General features: G+C 46.2%; 1 protein-coding gene across 2 annotated transcripts in view; it reads right to left on the bottom strand.

Annotated features, from left to right (window-relative positions):
* Positions 1 to 19,999, bottom strand: part of LOC138296348 (heat shock factor protein 2-like) — a 198,325-nt gene that overhangs the window by 70,206 nt on the left and 108,120 nt on the right. For both annotated transcript variants that reach the window (XM_069235398.1, XM_069235399.1), the window contains 2 exons: positions 17,077 to 17,216; positions 14,981 to 15,154 (listed from right to left, as the gene is read on the bottom strand). In XM_069235398.1, the coding sequence (XP_069091499.1) occupies positions 14,981 to 15,154; positions 17,077 to 17,216 (314 nt within the window). The remainder of the gene's footprint in view (positions 1 to 14,980; positions 15,155 to 17,076; positions 17,217 to 19,999) is intronic.

The following is a 19,999-nucleotide window of genomic DNA, read 5'->3' as shown; positions in this document are numbered from 1 at the left end:
TATGACCTTAAGTAGATCAGTTCGGAGGAGGTTGTCTCAATTTTCACCTCAAGGCTGCTCGGGAGCCATGTATTGCTACTAGTAGTTCTGCTCTCAAGGGTTCCTCCAGCGACTCCACCTGGCCCTTGGACTTCTGAGCTTCTGCTAGGCACGTTATCTTCTGTTCAGCATAGACATGCAATGTATCATGGTGTTCCTCTAGGTGGACTTGGGTACTCTCTCTTTGCACATGGTGGAGCTCCACAGAGTCCCTGAGCTCTGCCACGCCCTTTCTTTTCTCTTCTCGGGCCTGCCTGCTTGCCAGCTCCCGTCCAAAGGTCCAGCCACTCGCCCACAATGCCTGGAAGACCCCCACAGCCAGGAATGTGTCAGGAGTTCACCTCCTGGGAGTCAGTAGCCACAGGCTCTGCCTGTACCCGAAAAGGGGCCAGAGACCACGCTGTATGCGCCTTGTCTCTCCACCTGTAATGCTACCTGTAATGCTGTCCTCCTGGGATGTCTTGTGCTGAGGCCATGTGGGGACCCAATCCAGATGGTGCCATTTACAGTCTCCTCTCAGTACCGGCCCCATCATTGCACATCACAGCCAGTATTCCCTTACACTGCCTTCCAAAAAAAAAAAAAAAAAAGTGTGGGGGATTCGATGCCAGCCTTAGGCCTATCTCCCACCGGGCAGAGATGCAGTCTATCCACAAGGGCCATTGTGCCATTCCAGACTGTGGTCTTTAGGCTGTGGGCTGCCGCAGACACATAGGCTAGCCCATACCGGCCTCTTGCACCTCCTGTGTAGAATACGGCTCTCCCACACCTCATTCTGCTCAAACAGAGGCATGCCCTCAGCACTCTGCTCCACCAGCTCAGTCCGTCTTACAGCTACCACCTTGAGTGCCCCCTCCAGTGCACTCATCTCCAGTCGCAGGCCTAACCCCAACCCAGACAGGCTTCCACAACCCCAGTTCCTGAGGGAGGGGTTGTGCTGGGGGGTAGTCAGAAGCAAGTGCCTAAATCCATGCCCCTGGCCGCTCCTATGCCCATCCAGGCTGGTGGGCCTCTGCCCCTGTTAAAGAGTTGTGGCAGCAGACAGGGCCAGCTTTAGGACTGGTGGTGCCCTGTGCGATAGTTTATTTTGGCACCCCCCACCCCATGACCTCCTCCTCGGTTTCACTCACTACCACCCGGCAAATGTGCCTCTCATCTCTCCATCATAGCCCCCTTTCACATACATTTATTTGTTTTAAAGCACTTGTAAAGGCTGGCTTCACTAATCCACTCAGCTATCCACATAAAATATAGGGCATATTTATGAGCCCCTAGAGTCATTCTAACGCCACATTAGCATCATTGTTTTAAGCTAGTGTGGCATTAGAAGGCCAAAAACGCTGCACCATATTTACACAAGTGGCACAACGCATGCATTGCGCCACTTTGTAACTCTTTGCGCTACATTATGCCTGCGTCAGGCATAATGTATGCAAAGGGGTCATCCCCCCGTTAGGGGGACCAAAAAAATGATGCAACGAAATCTGACAGATTTCTTTGCGACATTTTTTCCAGCACTTTTAACCCCTGCTCAGAGCAGGCATTACAAGGAGGCTTCCATTGGTTACAATGGGCCTCTGGGTGCTTTGCAGGATTAGAGTCAACATATTTGATGCTAATCCTGCAAGGCGCCGGACTAGCATAACAAATTCTGACACTAGTCCCCTAGCTACCACCATGGTGCGCCGTATTATAAATGTGTGTGTAGTGCCAGTTTTTTAAGAGCATATTTAAGAGCCCCTAGTGGCATTCTAATGCCACATTATTTTAATTTCTTTTTTTATGCTAACGCTGCGCCATATTTATAAAGAGGCGCAATCCATGCATTGCGCCACTTTGTAACTCTTTGCGCTACATTATGCCTGCACCATGCATAATGTATGCAAAGGGGGCCCCCCCCGTTAGTGGGGCCAATAAACTGACACAAAGAAATCTGTCAGATTTCTTTGCGTCAATTTTTCCTGCACTTTTAACGCCTGCTCAGAGCAGGCATTAAAAGGAGGCTTCCATTGTTTACAATGGGCCTCTGGGTGCTTTGCAGGATTAGCGTCAACATTTTTGACAATAATCATGCAAAGTGCCGGACGAGCGTAAGAAATTCTGACCCTAATCTCCTAACTACCGCCATTGTGCGCCCTATTTTAAATATGACGCGCACATGGTGGCAATTAGGGAGGTTCTAGGGGGTGCAAGAAAAGTGGTGCTGCACTGTTTGCAGCGCAACTTTTCTTAAAAATGTCCCACAAGTTCTGTTTTTTGCAGCAGGCATATTAATCCTCTATGCTACTTTATTTTGAGTCAAAACTGCCACTAGGCAAAACTCCAATCTCTCTCCCTAGCAGGAACATTAATCACAAGAGGTATCTTGACATTTTAATTGTTTCCTGAAGGCTGGATGCACAAGAAACTTTTAAGCAGGTGCTTTCAAATCGCAAGTTTCGGACGTTATTGCTTAACACAGCGCCCCTCTGCGGTCACCGCCCGGTGCAGCCGCACCGCCCAAAAGTTGCGCCCTGGCAGCAGAGCAGTTTCAGTAGACCGTGGCCAAACTCAGCAGGACTCACCTTGCCGCCGGCATCTCACCCTGAATGCTCTGGGGGACACCAAGGCTCGGGTGTCCCCCAGGAGCAATGAATGATCATAGTTGACTAGCTCTGGTTCAGGATGACTCAGGATTTCGGCTTAGGGCAGCAGGAATGATTGACTTTCACATCTGATCTGCCATCTTGCTTGCCCCCGTAGAACAAGTTACTTACCTTCTTTAACACCTTATCTGGTAGGGACTATATCTAGCCACAGAGTCCTCACCTTAGAATTATCCCCCGGCATCAGACTGGATCGGGAATTTTTTTCATGAGCAGGACCCCTGTGCACCAGTAGGTGGTGTTGTTTGGCTCTGCGTGGCATTGTTGGCATCGTCTGCGCCATATGTAATGTTTGCAGTGCCTACATAGGCACCACCAAGGCGTGCTCACGTTAGTTTCTTTTTGTGACTTTACACACCAAGAGCACAGTGCCAAGAAGAACTAATCACTGAGGTCGAAAATTAGGACACTCAAAGGGAAGTAGCCCTGACCCTAGAAATCCGTTTGCAGAGGGGGAAAGATTGGTGGAACACTAAGGAATTTGATGCGAGATATAGTCTGTACGAGATAAGGCATTATCGAAGGTAAGTACCTTCTAGTCGCAGATTCCTTACCTTATAATAGTTACACAACAATACATTCCCCAGAGGTGGGTCTGCAGATCAGTTTCAGATGAGGAAGTCCTGCAGAACCGAACAAGCAAAATACCCATCTCGACGGACCTGAATGTCCAGACAGTAGTGCTTTGTGAACATGTGCAAGGAGGCCCATGTCTGCCTGGCAGATGTCCAGGACCGGAAATTTGTGTGCTAACACAGTGGTCGCAGCCTTGGCTCTGGTGGAATGAGTGCGCAAGCTCCACGGGGTTACTTCTTGGCCAGTGCGTAGCAGGTCTTGTTACAGGGCATGACACAACTGGGGATGGTCCACTTCTGCACGGCCTGTCCTTTCTTTGCTCAAACATACCCCACAAAGAGTTGGTCATCCACCCACAATACTCCAATGTGGTCAACAACACTTTTTTTGGTTCTAGGCGATGGAGTTCCTCCTCCTCCTTGGAGGAATGTGGCAGAGTGTACAAAGTAGGCAGAGTGATAGATTGGCCTACATGAAAGGAAGTGACCACTTTCGGAAGAAAGGAAGCTCTTGTGCAAAGCATCAGTTGGTCAGGTTAGATTGTGAGGTAAGAAGGCTTAGATGATAAAGCCTGAAGCTCGCTGAACCTCCAGGCATAGGTTATAGCCATGTGGAAGGCCATCTTGAGGGTAAGTAGCCTGAAAGGGCAGTTATAAAGTGGCTCAAAGGGAGCACACATGAGAAAACTGAGAACGAGATTGAGGTCCCATTGAGCATGATAATGGGGTGAGGGTGGAAACATATGTTGAAAACCTTTCAAAAACCTGTTTAGAATGGGAGATTTGAAGATGGCTGTACAGACAACCGCAGAAAAGCAGAAATAGCAAATAGGTAGCCCTTTAGAGTGCCCAGAGCAGAGCCCTCTTGGGAAAGAGTGAGAACAAAAAAGAAGAACCTGAGAAAGGGAACAGAAAGGGGATACATTTGTTTTTCTCAACACCATACTATAATTTTTTGCCAACAGCAGGTGTATACCATCTTGGTAGAGGGACACCTGACTGCCAAGATAACATCACAGACTTCAGGAGGAAAGGTGAAGACTGTCAACTGTCACTGCTCAAGCTCCACGCAAGAAAGTGAAGAGTTGACAGGTTTAGGTGGGGGACCCTCCCCTGCTTCTGCAACAGATGAGCCTCTTTAAGGGGCAGCCTGATCAGTGGATCGAAGGCCATGCTCAACATCTCAGGATACCAAACTCTCAATGCCCAGTCCAGAGTCACAAAGATGACTTGGGCCTGGTCATTCTAGATCTTGTTGAGAACTCTCGGCAGGAGTGGTATGGGCAAAAAAGGGTACATGAGGCCTAAGTTTCACATGACACAAAAAGAGTGTCTCCAAGTGAGAGCCGCCTTTGAAAATCCAGCGCGCATATTTGTGGGCTGTAAGGAAATGCCTCCTTGGCATGGTTACCCCCTGACTTTTTGCCTTTGCTGATGCTAAGTTTTGATTTTAAAGTGTGCTGAGGCCTGCTAACCAGGCCCCAGCACCAGTGTTCTTTCCCTAACCTGTACTTTTGTTTTCACAATTGGCACACCCTGGCATCCAGGTAAGTCCCTTGTAACTGGTACCCCTGGTACCAAGGGCCCTGATGCCAGGGAAGGTCTCCAAGGGATGAAGCATGTCTTATGCCACCCTGCGGACCCCTCACTCAGCACAGACACACTGCTTGCCAGCTTGTATGTGCTGGTGAGGACAAAACAAGTAAGTCGACATGGCACTCCCCTCAGGGTGCCATGCCAACCTCACACTGCCTATGCAGTATAGATAAGTCACCCCTCTAGCAGGCCTTACAGCCCTAAGGCAGGGTGCACTATACCATAGGTGAGGGCACCAGTGCATGAGCACTGTGCCCCTACAGTGTCTAAGCAAAACCTTAGACATTGTAAGTGCAGGGTATCCATAAGAGTATATGGTCTGGGAGTCTGTCAAACACGAACTCCACAGCACCATAATGGCTACACTGAAAACTGGGAAGTTTGGTATCAAACTTCTCAGCACAATAAATGCACACTGATGCCAGTGTGCATTTTATTGTAACATACACCCCAGAGGGCACCTTAGAGGTGCCCCCTGAAACCTTAACCAACTACCCGTGTAGGCTGACTGGTTTTAGCAGCCTGCCACACTCGAGACATGTTGCTGGCCACATGGGGAGAGTGCCTTTGTCACTCTGTGGCTAGTAACAAAGCCTGCACTGGGTGGAGATGCTTATCACCTCCCCCTTGCAGGAGCTGTAACACCTGGCGGTGAGCCTCAAAGGCTCACCCCCTTTGTTACAGCACCACAGGGCATTCCAGCTAGTGGAGTTGCCCGCCCCCTCTGGCCACGGCCCCACTTTTGGCGGCAAGGCCGGAGGAGATAATGAGAAAAACAAGGAGGAGTCACTGACCAGTCAGGACAGCCCCTAAGGCAACCTGAGCGGAAGTGACTCTGACTTTTAGGAATCCTCCATTGTGCAGACGGAGGATCCCCCCAATAGGGATAGGAATGTGACCCCCACCCCTTGGGAGGAGGCACAAAGAGGGTGTAGCCACCCTCAGGGCTAGTAGCCATTGGCTACTGCCCTCCCTGACCTAAACACACCCCTAAATTCTGTATTTAGGGGCTCCACTGAACCTAGGAACTGAGATTCCTGCAACCTAAGAAGAAGAGGACTGCTGAGCTGAAAAACCCTGCAGAGAAGACGGAGACACCAACTGCTTTGGCCCCAGCTCTACCGGCCTGTCTCCCCACTTCGAAAAGACACTGCTCCAGCGACGCTTTCCCCAGGACCAGCGACCTCTGAATCCTCAGAGGACTGCCCTGCTCTAGAAGGACCAAGAAACTCCTGAGGACAGCGGCTCTGTTCATCCAAGACTGCAACTTTGTTTCAAAGAAGCAACTTCAAGACAACTGCGTTTCCCGCCCGGAAGCGTGAGACTTGCAACTCTGCACCCGACGGCCCCGCCTCGACTTGTGGAGAAACAAAACTTCAGGGAGCACTCCACGGTGACTACAAGACTGTGAGTAGCCAGAGTTGCCCCCCCCTGAGCCCCCACAGCGATGCCTGCAGAGGGAATCCCAAGGCTCCCCCTGACCGCGACTGCCTGCTTCCCAGATCCCGACACCTGGTAAAGACTCTGCACCCGCAGCCCCCAGGACCTGAATGATCGGAACTCCAGTGCAGGAGTGACCCCCAGGAGGCCCTCTCCCTTGCCCAGGTGGTGGCTACCCCGAGGAGCCCCCCCCTTGCCTGCATCGCTGAAGAGACCCCTTGGTCTCCCATTGATTTCCATTGGAAACCCGACGTGTGTTTGCACACTGCACCCGGCCGCCCCCGTGCTGCTGAGGGTGTACTTTCTGTGCTAACTTGTGTCCCCCCCTGGTGCCCTACAAAACCCCCCTGGTCTGCCCTCCGAAGACGCGGGTACTTACCTGCTGCAGACTGGAACCGGGGCACCCCCTTCTCCATTGAAGCCTATGTGTTTTTTGCACCACTTTGAACTCTGCACCTGACCGGCCCTGAGCTGCTGGTGTGGTAACTTTGGGGTTGCTCTGAACCCCCAACGGTGGGCTACCTTGGACCCAAACTTGAACCCCGTAGGTGGTTTAATTACCTGCAAAAACTAACTAACTCTTACTCCCCCTAGGAACTGTGAAAATTGCACCAAGTGACTAGTTTTAAAATAGCTATATGTGATTCATGTGAAGACTGTATATGCTATTTTGATTATTCAAAGTTCCTAAAGTACTTACCTGCAATACCTTTCATTTGAAGTATTACATGTAAAATTTGAACCTGTGGTTCTTAAAATAAACTAAGAAAATATATTTTTCTATACAAAAACCTATTAGCCTGGAATTGTCTCTGAGTGTGTGTTCCTCATTTATTGCCTGTGTGTGTACAACAAATGCTTAACACTACTCCTTTGATAAGCCTACTGCTCGACCACACTACCACAAAATAGAGCATTAGTATTATCTCTTTTTGCCACTATCTTACCTCTAAGGGGAACCCTTGGTCTTTGTGCATACTATTCCTTACTTTGAAATAGTGCATACAGAGCCAACTTCCTACATGGACATTGCACGTTTTTGGCGGCGGCAAACAGATCTAACCGAGGCTCACCTGTAGGGAACAGGGTCTGGTTGCAGAAGCCCTCGACTTTTTGCCTGTTTTTTGAGGAATCTTTGACTGAGGGGCACAGGGTTCCTGCTAACGAGGTCCCCATTGTCAGTGTTCCTTCACCAAAACAAGACACATGGTCACTTGATCCCCAAGTGGCCAGTGCCTTTCGCACCTCTGTAAGTCCCTAGTAAATGGTGCCTGTGGTACCTAGGGCAGGAGTACTAAAGAGGATCCCTAAAGGGCTGCAGCACAGCTTGTACCACTCTGCGGGACCCAGCACCAAACTCATACAGACTGCCACTGTAGGCTGCGGGACAAGGTGCTCCAAAAAGTGAAAACACGAAATTGCACACACTTGTGTGCCAGGTCCCCTAACACTGCCTGTAATACTTGTAAAGTCACTCCTTCAGCAGTCCTTACAGCCCTAAGGCAGGGTGCATTATATTACAGGCATATGTGCATGAGGAAATATTCCCCTACTATGTCAATTCTTAGACATAGTAAGTGAAGAGAGAAGTCATTTTAAATACATGTGCTGGACTCTGGTTAGGGGTGTGGAATTTCCATAACCCGGTGCCCAGGACATTTCGTTTGGGGGTCAAGGACAACAGGTTTTCATGTTTATTTTGTCCTTGGGACAAGTAGTCCCAACCCCCAGCAACACAAACCCTTTGGCTGCCAATTTACAGGGAAGGGAACTGTCTGCAGTTGAGGTAACGTGGCTATATGTTAATGTTGTTCGAACTTGTATTAATGGTTCATTAATGAAAAGCCTTTATTGTTAGGGTGAGTGCTCTAAATAACATTGTAAGACCACACTGCACTGACAGTGGTTCCAGTAAAAAAAAAAAAGAAAAAAAAAAAAAAAAAAAAGAAGTGTGTACACGATTGAAAAGTTTAACAATATGAGTCTACATATAATGCTCCCATCATGCTCTCTGTTTAGATGCAAAGGTTTGCAGAAGCTTGTAAATGAGAAGAATAAGGACTCTTTAGTTTAAAAAATAACACGTTTTTTTTTTTAAAAAAGGCCGGTAGGAAAAATAAGGTTTTGCTAAATTACTGTGAAATGTTAGGTGCTATTTCCTTGAAGCAGCATTGAGTAAAATGTGTTGAGGCATGCTAGTATTTTCAAAAAATCTTCACAATAAAAAAATCAGTGCAACCATTTTCAATGAGATTATCGGAAACATGAAAATAAACAAGCACTGGCAAAGCCAACTGATAAGTCATTAGTTGTCAGTATTTTGTTTTTGTCTATGTGTGTCGTCCTGTTTTGACATGGCTTTTGTAACACTTTATTGTTATGGGAGCTGCCAGTCCCACACCATTGTAACAAACATTGGCAAAAAGCCAAAAAAATTTTGGGGGATTAAAAAAAACACACATTGCCACAGTGGTTCCTGGAACTGAACAAAACTGTGTGTGCCCAATATGCTCTTTATGGATGAGCACAATACTATCTTTCACAGTAAAGCTAGCCAGTAGATGAATAGAGGGAGAAATAGAATTTTAATAAAAAACAAAATGTTTTGGTTAACGCTAGCCCTAATTGGGGCCCAATTTTTAAAGAAAGTCACAAAAGTGCACCCATGGTATATGTATTTACATTAGTGTTTTTTTCTGAATTCACAACAATTTACAGAAGTAGACCAGGAAATCATACTCCTAAAAATACTTGTTATCTGTATTTGAGTAGATTTGCTCAAGCGAAAATCTATTGAGTGTTTACAAGTTCACTTTCCCTGCAACCATTTTCCCCCAAATCCCTGGAAAAACTTTTACTTCTGCCCTTGTCAGGAGTACATTTCCAACCTTTCTCAGTATTGGAAAAGATTAGAAAAGAGCCGGTGAAAATCCTTAAAACATGCAAGTTAATAGGTTTTCACAGACTCAAAGGCATTCCAGCCCTGGAACTATTGCTTACTGCTTCCTCCAGCCCTAGTATGTAGATTTGTGATAAGGTGACAAAATGAGGAAATTGCTTTAGTAGGGCTTGAAATTGCTAATATTCAAGACCTACTGTAGTATTAGTTCTGGCATACTTATAAGGACTTTTTTCAGAGATCATACGTAATGAGATTGCTGCCATAATTTGTCACTGCTCTACATGGCACCAAAGAGACAAGTAGATTCAGGAAGCAACTTGTAGCTATTTTATTAAATTCCACACCCCTGCTCTGGTCAATACGAGTTCCCAGCTACATGATGGCTTCACTGAAAGTCGGGATGTTTGGCATCAAACATCATGTATTAATAAACCCTCACTAATTCCAGTGAAGGTTATATTAATACATACACCCAGAGGGCACCTTAGAGATGCCCCTTGAATACCCACCAACTGCTGGTGGGCGGGATGACTAGTTTCTACCAGTCTGCCACCAACAGACAAGTTTCTGAGCCCCCAAGGGTGACAGCCTTTGCTCTTGTGGGGTCAGGAACAAAGCCTGCTCTGGCAGGGGTGTTAACACACCCCTTCCAACAGGATTACCTGCACATCTGCATTCCAAAACAGGGGAGCTTCAAAGAAGCCTACCCCCCTTGGTATGCAGACCTGGCTTCGATCAAAAGCGAGATGCTGACCCCCTTTCCCCAGGGCCCCTTTCCACAGGGCCCATTTGGCACCTGGATAGGAAGGAAAATTATCTGTGCAGGAGGCGTGTTCGATTTGCAGGCTGGACACACCTCTAGGGTGGCCATCTTGAAGTGAACACAGCCTTAGGTATTCCACCCTCTTGTGTGTAGTGGAATTAGGAACTGGTCCACTAGGGCTCGCAGTGACCTCAGGGCTAAGTAGCCCATTGGCTACTACCCTTTATTCCCCTTTATGCCCCTAAATTTAGTATTTAGGAAACGCCCTGATACCAGGACTCTGGATTTGCTGCACTACAGACGAAGGACCCTAAGAGTCGTGAAAAGCAAGAACTGTGGAGCAGCAACTGATTTGGCCCCAACCCCACTGGCCTGCCCCTTTCCTCGAAAACCTATGCCAAAGATGACACGTACTGCAGCTGTTCTGCATCCAAAAGCCTGGAAGGACTGCCAGCAGGTCGAGAAGTAACCAGGATCCCCTACAGAGTGGCAGAGCTGCTTCCCTGCACCCTGCAGGCACCAAAGAAGCCTCAGGAGGACTCAGAGTCGCCAAAACCTGACCCTAGACAGCACCACTGTACCTGTGTCTCCTAACCAGAGTTGAAGTGGACCAACGGTGCCAGTGTAGTCCCCAGGCCCTCCACAGTCAAAATTCACCTTTTACCAAAGTACCAACAGTGAACTTCCCAACACCGCCTGCAGACTCTTTCTGCATGCCCCGTACAACTGTAAGTATTCCCTGCACCGAACCAGACGCCAAAAGACACCACTGCACCCAAACCCCACAGCCACGTGCCCGATGATCTCAAGGGTTTAGCTCCCCGCCCACCACCCCCACCGGGGTTCCCCTGGACTGTCCACTTGGTCCATGCTTGCAGCCTCTTTCTGACCGGACTGATCTCCATTGAAGCAGTGCTTTAAATGGGCCGGTACTGTCCGGTACTGAATACCAGCACTTTTTTGAGAGGGAGAGTACCTGCACTTCTCAAGAAAAACGTAATACTTTTCATTGGAGAGAACCGGCACTTCTCAGAAACAAGCAGGTACTCTGATACAGAGTACCTGCACTTCTATTTTTCCATTTCAAGCCCTGCATTGAAGTGAATGGGACACCAACGCCGTAACACACCTCTGCACCCGGACGCCCCAGAGCCCCTCAAGTTGAACTGTTGGTGTGGCCTGGACTTTGCCCCATTCACACCTCAAGTCCAGAAGAACAGTCTTGTAAGTCATTGCTAAGTATCCGTATGCAGTGTCTGTTTCCTTCCCATAGAATAACATTAGGGCACCCAGGGCTGAAAAGCTCCTCTGCACCGGGACGCCTCAGTGCCTCCCGAAGTGACCTGTTGGTGCTGCTTTGGACCCCACCCCATACTTACTTTAACTCCTGAAGGACAGTCCTAAAGGTCGTTGCTAAGTGCCCAAATGCAGTGTATGTTTATTTTCCCTTTGGATAACATTAGGGTACCCAAAGCTGAAAAGCACCTTTGCACCCAGACGCTCCAGTGCCTCCCGAAGTGACCTGCTGGTGCCGCCTAGGACCTTGCACCATTCTTACCTTAACTCCTGAAGATGGGTCCTTTAAGTTTTTGCTAAGTACCCATATGCAGTATATGTTTTTTCCCTCCATAGGGTAACATTACCACTCCAAAAATTGCACCATGTCAACTTTTGAAAGCTGTAAAAATTCATAACTCGAAAAGTAGTCACTGAGTTGCTGATCTTGGTATTGAAAAATATATAAAAGTAAGTCTTATTTTTGTAAATTGGTGTCGGATTTCTGTATTGAGTGTGTGTCTCGCTTACTTCCATTGTGTGCTCAATACATGCTTAGCCGTCCCGTCCCGGGAGTAACACATCTATCATTACCGTCAGATCTGGTTGTAGAAGAAAGAAGGGATCTAATCATGATTAATAAGCCACCACCGCAGGCTTTCACGGTTCCTTCCTAGATCTGGACCATGCCAGAGAGATTTGCCCACTAGAACTTTAGCGCCCAAAGCAGAGCCCACATATACCAGTGGACATGTGTCACCAGCAGAATACAGGAGGCCATAAGTCCCAGCAGCTTCAGAGTCTGTCTCACCGATATCCAGGATAGAAGTTGAAAGATCAGTATCATATCTTGAATATCCTTTCGGAAGGATAGGCCTGAAACTGCACCGTGTCCAGAATACCAGAACAGCTCAGATGAAGGGGAGCTTCTGAGAGGGAGTCAGGTGCGACTTCGGCACATTGATAGTGAACCCCAGTGAGTGCAAGAAGTTTGCCGTAGTCTGAAGGTGGGAGACGAAATCCTGGGCCGAGTCCGCCTCCAACAGTTAGTCCTAGAGATAGGGGAAGACTGGCACCCATGATCTGCGTAGATGAGCTGCAACCAATGCCATAACCTTGGTGAACCCTTGAGGGACACTAGTAAGGCCAAAGGGAAGCACAGTCAACTGAAATTGCTTGTGACTCATCTTGAACTGCATGTAACATCTGTGGCCAGGCAGGACAGGGATGTGAAAATATGCTCCCTGCAGGTCCACCGCTACCATTCAGTCTGGGGGCAGACAGGGTCTGAGCAGCCGTGAGCATTTTGAACAACTTCTTCTTGAGGAAGAAAATGAGGGGATGCAGGTCTAGGATAGTACAAAGGACTCCGTCCTTTTTGGGCACCAAACATTAGCGGGAATAGCAACCATGACCAACTTCTGGCTTCAGCACTTTCTCTATGGCATCCTTTGCCAAGAGAGCCATCACTTCCTGGTGGATAAGGGATAGATGATCCTCTGTCAGACTGTCATACGTTGGTGGCACTGGGAGGTGGGTGAGGGGAAGAGCCATAAATTGCAGGGGGTGTCGGGGGATTAGGGGGAGAGTAGCCCTTCAGACTATCTGTAAACGTCCAGGGTCCGATGCTACAGACCGCCAGTGGTGCAGTTGATGGCATATTCGGCCACCCACTGGGTAAATGACGGTAAGCGGGCAGATAGATTAGGAGGGTTTGAGGCTGTGGCTGCAGGAGGGGTACTGGACTAGCCTAAATGCTGGCTGCCCGACCCAAGGGGTCTGTGGTACTGTGCCCATGCAGAGGCTAGGAAGCATGTAGGGTGAGGTGACTGGGAGTGTAGCGGTACAGCTGGAAGCCCTTTCTGTGGCGACGAGAGCAGCAAAAGGCAGATTGGAGGTGACATGGGACCACGGAAAACACAAGAACCTGGCCGTAGCCCTGCTGCATACTAAAGCGGTCTAGCGCTGAATCCACCTTGTCTACTAAGAGACTGGAGCCATCAAAGGGCATGTTCATAAGTGATGGTTGGACATCCCCAGAAAAGCCAGTCATCCTCAACCAGAAATTGTGTCTTAAGGGCACTGTCAATAAAACTTCCCTGCCTAGTCTGTGGTATTCAGACCATAGTGTATTGTGAACTTAGCTGCGACTCTCCCATCGGTAATAGCCAGGAAAGGTAGGGACCAGGCCTCCTCCGGGACCATTGCCAGCACCTACACAACTGTAACTGTATCCCACAGAGCGTGGAAATAGCAGCCCAAAAGGCCTGTGGTGTTCACAGACTGCAGTACCAGGATGGTGGAAGAAAACATCTTCTTCCCTAAGGTGTCCAGCCTTTCGAATTCCTTATCTGGGGAAGCAGTAGAAATCCACCAGGGTTTATGTGGGAAGCAGAGGCTTGGACCACCAAGTTCACTGAGCTGGGGTGCTGGGAGAGGACGTTTGGGTCCTCTGGAGCAGGGTGGTGGTGGAGCGCAATCGTTCTGTTTACAGAAGCCCCTTGGCTTCCTGGACCAGGCCCCAAGCAGGATGTCTGGGAGGGCCATGCTGAATGGAAGTAGCGCTTCTGAAGGGGACACTCCTGGTTACAATACCTCTGTCAAGAGATTAGTCTTGACTGCCACTGACGGATACTGTGAAGTCGAAGATTAGTTTGACTTCTTCTTCCTATGCTGGTGGGACTTACCCGAGTGACCGGATGATTGAGGGCAATGAAGATCTTGGACTCCGCGACCGCTCCCTTCCTCTCCACCAAGACCTTGATTGTTGTTGCACACGTTGAGCCACCAGGAGCTTGAGGGTTTACTCCTCAAGGCCTTCAGGTGCATGACATGACAATCAGAGCAGGCCTTCAGGTCGTGGTCGCGACAGAGGTACACAAAGCGCGGGTCCGTCACAGACATCGATTGATGACAGGTGCCACAGGACTTGAAACTGTCTGCAATGATATCTACCAGCCCAGGAGGAAAACCCTCAAAAATACTTTGACAAAAGTTGAAAAAAATGTGGGCAAAAAAGGACTAAGGGGTAGCTCTTCTCCGGATCTGCGCTGGCATGAAAAGAAAAGACCTGACATCAGCATGCTTGGGTAACACCTATGTTGTCACAGTGAACCTCAATCATCGGACGATGCAGAACCGAATGATGCCACCTACTGGTGTGCAGGGCTACTGCTCACGAAAAAATTACCAGATCCAGTCTGCCACCTCGGAATAACTCTAAGGTAAAGAATCTGTGGCTACAAGTCTCTATCAGATAAGCAAAGTTTTCAATTTGCTTATTGCTCACATTCTGATCACAGAATGGAACAAAACATATTTTGGCAATATCTTTAGCAGCCACATATCTCACATCAGTCACAGGAAACAAAAGTAAATGAGGAGTACAAAACTTGCATAAGAAGATACAAAGAAATATACAGTTTATCATTACTTCCGTTTGCCCATTGTAGTCTTTCACTATAGAGCACATGCTTTTAAATCAAATCGTTGTTCATGATCGTTACTATGGCTTCTCCTTATGAATCCCTCACAATCCATCATTTTTCCAGTTCCAGCACTTATCCTCGAGCTTTTTTCCCTTTCTATTATGTCTTTATCTTGTTCACAGAATCTACTTGAGCCCGAGCTGCTACATAGACTGTACCATGGTAGAAATATAGTCCAAACAACACACTTCAGAACAAAATTGGATTATTGGATACATGTACAAATCCTTTAATGTTAATAAACTAGAAATACATACTTGTGAAAAAGCTGTCCAGAGGCAAGCCTGGATGCAGGATTTCGGGCACTGGATAGCAACTGGTTCGCTGACAAGTTACATGTGGAGCTTGCAATCGCATGAATTTTACCCAGATCCTCTGTCTCACTGGAAGACCTTCCACAGTTGGAATGTAAGATCTGCTTCAACCTCTTGCTGCAATAATAAAGCAGGGAACAGGAATTATTTGACTATCTAAAGTTAGAAACAAGATAAATGGGAGAATAACAGCCCACCTATTTTTTGGTAATTCTGACAGAGAATACAATGTCTTGTTTTGTAATTGCATTTTAATAACACAACATACAACTTGTACATTGCCATCAAAACAGTAAATATGATCACTCTTTTTCAGGTACAAGCCAGTGTGCTGCTGCTAGGGGTTCCATCACCATCTTTTAATACCACTGGGCATATTATGCCCAATTCACATTGTTTTTATACATCACAATCCACTTCATCATTGCATAAAACGGCACATCAGGCTGAAGGAGCTACACAGTTGAAGGATGGGTTTTGACTGGTACGAAGACCAGTATTCCTCTAGGTGTTCCTGACAATATGAAATGGCTTGTAGCCTACTTTGTACATGAAGGGAGGCTCTGCACCCCCATTACATTGCCAACCACCTTTTTCCAGAAGCTGCATTATAGCGACTAGCTTGCACGTATAAGCTGGGACCAGCTTGACACAGGCTAGCAGGACAACAAAAGGGGCTCTTGGCTCCATGTCTCCCTCCACCTCACCAATGCAATCAGACACCGAGGCCCAGAACTTGGCAACTTCGAGCACTGCCAGGCCTAATAGAGAAAGTCTGCATCTCCAGCACGGCAGCACAACCAGCAAATTTCATTCATTAGACCCATTTTATCCAGCTTGATGAGTATGTGGTATAGTTTGTATAAAACGTTTACATGTATCAGCTGTAGCCTGTAATTTGGTGACAACGCACTTGCCTGGGCAAAGCAGCAGTGCCAGACATCTGCTACATCTGTTTAGATAATTTTACCACTCAATTTAAAACTGGGCACAATAACAGAAGCTTTGACCTGCATGGTGGAGTACAACTGTGTGATCAATTGTCTGGAAAAATATGAGTTGAGGATACAGTCCAGTGCGTAAAGGCTCTTAGGTTCTTATGGAAAAGTGCTAAGTATTTCTCTGCAAGTGCAGCACAAACAGTTGATCAAAGAACATGTAAAGTTCTGAATGTTATGGATAGTGATAAAATTATAATCGGGATATAGATCCCCCATCATCTTCATCCCAATACGCCTGAAGTCCGTTCTGCACCTCCGCTTTGAGGAACAATATCAGGTTTAACGTCAGCAAAGGTTTGCTTAAGTACAGGCGAGTCAGCTGGGCCCTGCAGTGCATCCAACCCCAAGCCTCCACCACACGTTTCAGTGTCAATCTCGCCTCTAGGGTGTACTAGATTGGTACAAAATACTGAGGCCAATGGGTAAGGATTAGCATTGTTGGCCTCAACTGTCAAATGTGGCTGATATGGTATTGAGGAGAACCTTTGATGTACGAATTGAGCCTGCGCACAATAATAGTATAGTTAGAAGTGAGGCGCACACATACTGCCCTGGTCAAACGGCAGGGTTAGCACCTGCTAGGCCAGTCTTGGCTGATTCCCAGCCCATATTAAGCCGACTATAATGGCTTTGATGCAATAAAAAAAGGCTCTTCTCAGTGGAATGGAGATTTTCACAAAGAGGTAATGAAACTTAGGTAAAATAAACCTTTTTAGCAATCAATATTTTTCCGGCTATAGTCCACAGCAGCTTGGCCCCTAAGGAGACCTGCTTCTCTAACAATGCAAAAGTCCTGCAAAAACCCTGCCGTAGTTCTCCTGGCAAATCACCTCTACTAAGTTAGATCCTCAGATATTTGACAGCAGAGGTAGCCCATCTCAGTAGTAAATCTATTTTAAAGTGCAAAATGCTATATAACTTCACAAAATAGCAAATATTCACAAGGCTTTGAGTTTGTCTTGAACCTGCTTCTATCACAATTGACTGCATAAAACATACAAACAGTGCACTTAGACTTCATTTACTTTACAAACTTACTTTTCAGTTTTATTAGCCCACGAGTCCTCCAACTCATCCTCAGAACTGTGTGATGGCTCCTCCTCCTTCACAGAACACCTGCCCATTGGTTGTAACGCTACTTCTCGATTTTCGAGGCAACTAGATTGTGTTTCAGTTACCTGCAAGAAAGAACAAGTTCCAAAATAGATGTCAGCTATGAAACATATGAAGGGTAACCACATCACATCAACATGTCACAAGGATCAATTCATTTAGACAGCAGAAACTTGCTTTCTTCATAACGGAAATTCTGTTTGTTCGTCTGTCGGCAAAGGAATCCACAACTATCATAACCTCAATCTCGTAAGTAAAACATAGGGTGTTACAAAGTCGAGATCATGCGAAGACCACTGAAAGCACCAAGCGTGGTGTAAATAGATGCTGAAGGCCTGAATGAAAAGCTTGAAATCTGTTTGTGTAAAATAACTCCTAAATTTGAAGACGATTTTGGGCCTTTGAATGGATGTCTGAAGGTTTCTAGGAGTATTCTGCCAAATGTGCAATTTTGGCAGATTTCAAGAAGCACTCAAATGTAAAACATTTACCTTTGTGGAATTTTCACACAGAGGAAAAATCTGCATGTTCAAATGTGATTCAAATATCCTGATGCGAAGGCAACATTTAGGTACACTTTTGAACATAAAATCCCAAAAACCTGATTTCGTGACTCAGGATTGGATTTTCCATTTGGAAGGAGATTTGTTGCACATATTCAATTTACCAAGGTGCACAAAATGGATGTAATCATCCCAGAGACTGCAACAAGAAAGTGTGTGCGTCATGTACAAGCCTTTACCTTATTAAGAAAGTTGAACAATATTTTCCATTGCATATTTGTTGAAAACTATTTTGATTGGGAATGCAATCTCAACTGAAAAACAGTCTTAGGAAATTTAATATATCGTTCTCAATGAGGTAGTCTCAAGAAAAGGTAAACATGCACATTGGAGAATACTGCATACTGCAACTACTATTTTACGCTTAGGTCATAAAAAGGGGGTATATTCCATGTCTACCCATTTTTGCAATGTCATTATCATGTGATCCATTTTATCAACTTAACTATACAAATCTGTCAGAATTTAGTAGAAACACCATTTTAACAGGAGGTGTACACATCCGTGTCAATAGTTTACAAAAGTACATCCAAGGAAGGCCCAAGTTAGTGTCATAAAGAGGCTAGAACCCACACATTGAAGTGTACTTTGGAAATATGAGGGCATTATCAATAGCAGCTGTGAAGGTTTCTGCAGATATGTAAGGAGGGCAGCTATGCTGGTGATGCCAATGATGTGGTACTTTGTGAAACGCTGTACTAAAAGTACTGTGGCCAATGAAGCCTGCTCAGCACATTACAAGGTGCAGACTTGCAACACTCCACTGCTGCATAAACTTGCAATAAACAAAAATCATAACATGGTCAAAGGGGAACACAAGTGCACGACCTACTTCCTTGTTCAAGTAAAAATATTTTAACTTCTCCTTCCAGTGTAAATCTATTATTATACACGTCCATATTCACTTCTAAGCAACCCATTTAAAACACATGAAGCCAAGTTAAATTTTTCTCTCTCAGGTCAAGTGGAAGTGTTCAGTGACACTCCAGAATTGTAGCTTCATTTGACATTTTTAAACAATCAAACATTGTAACTGTTTTCAGAAATCAACACTGTAGGCTTCAACTAGAAACCATGTATCCAAAAGATGGTACCAATAGATCTACCTGGTAATAGCCATAAATTAGCATTATCATTCCTGATGAAGGCTGTAGTTAGGAGGCACAGTCGAAACAACACTGTTGTTGGGTGGGCAATGAAAAATATGAAGCTATGTTCTATTTCTCATTTTCAAATCTAGAGAAAATGATCACATTTAGATGACTGAACAGTGAAGGGAAGAAGCTAAAGAAACAACCAAATTTAGATGACTAATCAGATACGGTGATGGAGAACAGAATACTGGATTGGTAGTATAAGTGGTAAGTGCGAGGTGTATATGAATTTAAGCTAGAAAGTGAGGCAGTGTATCTATATAACAAAGTATTATTCTATAGCCAATAATAGTGCATGTGCTTATAGTGACGTATAATGTACTTGTGATTTATCAATAATTATTTTTTTGATAAGCAATACTTTTCGTAGTTCTTCACTGGGCATGACACATATTGCGTGGGTATCAGATGAAGAATGTATGTGAAATAAATGTAGGATCAAAGCTCTGCCCGCTGACCACATGATGACTGATCTCATGAGGGGGGAAGCCAGGACCACCAAGTCAAAAGGTGGCAGTTCCATAGACTATCAAGCTGTATGACAAGGTCCAGAGAGAATGGGAAGAGAAAGTGGAGCCTTCAGAGTGGGAGCTGATATCTGGGGCAGTGCATAAGTTGGATAGGGGCCTCAGATCACCTGAAGCTTTCTCTTTGATATGAGAGCCCAGTGCGGCTATAGCAAGAAAATAATTGCATGTTGTCTCCAGCAGGCGAATGCCACGTTGGGATCAGGTTTTGTTTTTGTGAGCAACAGTAATGTAACTTGATGGGCAGGCAGTGGAACCTTTCACTATGGATAAGATCGGACAACTGTGGCAGGAAAAATGGTAAGCTGACTGTTAACACAAAGATGAACTACACAATTATTGGTCTTGTGGTTTTATTTTGCCCAGCTCCCCTCATTGCAGTAACAGCTGAACTTTGGTTTGGCTGTGGCAATGCCCAGCCTCAGCGATTTCACTGAAGTCTGCAGCTTATGGAGGACTACCTGAATTTTATAAAACCACCCTCACATCTTCCAAGTCCACCTCATGGGTGGTATAACTCACATTAACCACTGGAGCAGTTTCAGGTGGAAATCTGCCTTAATGATACCTGGGCAATCATACCTTTCAAAGAACTTAAATGGAA

This window comes from Pleurodeles waltl, chromosome 5, assembly GCF_031143425.1.
Source record: "Pleurodeles waltl isolate 20211129_DDA chromosome 5, aPleWal1.hap1.20221129, whole genome shotgun sequence".
Lineage (NCBI taxonomy): Eukaryota > Metazoa > Chordata > Amphibia > Caudata > Salamandridae > Pleurodeles > Pleurodeles waltl.
Note: the sequence above shows the minus strand (reverse complement) of the source record. Positions and strands in the feature narration are given on the sequence as shown.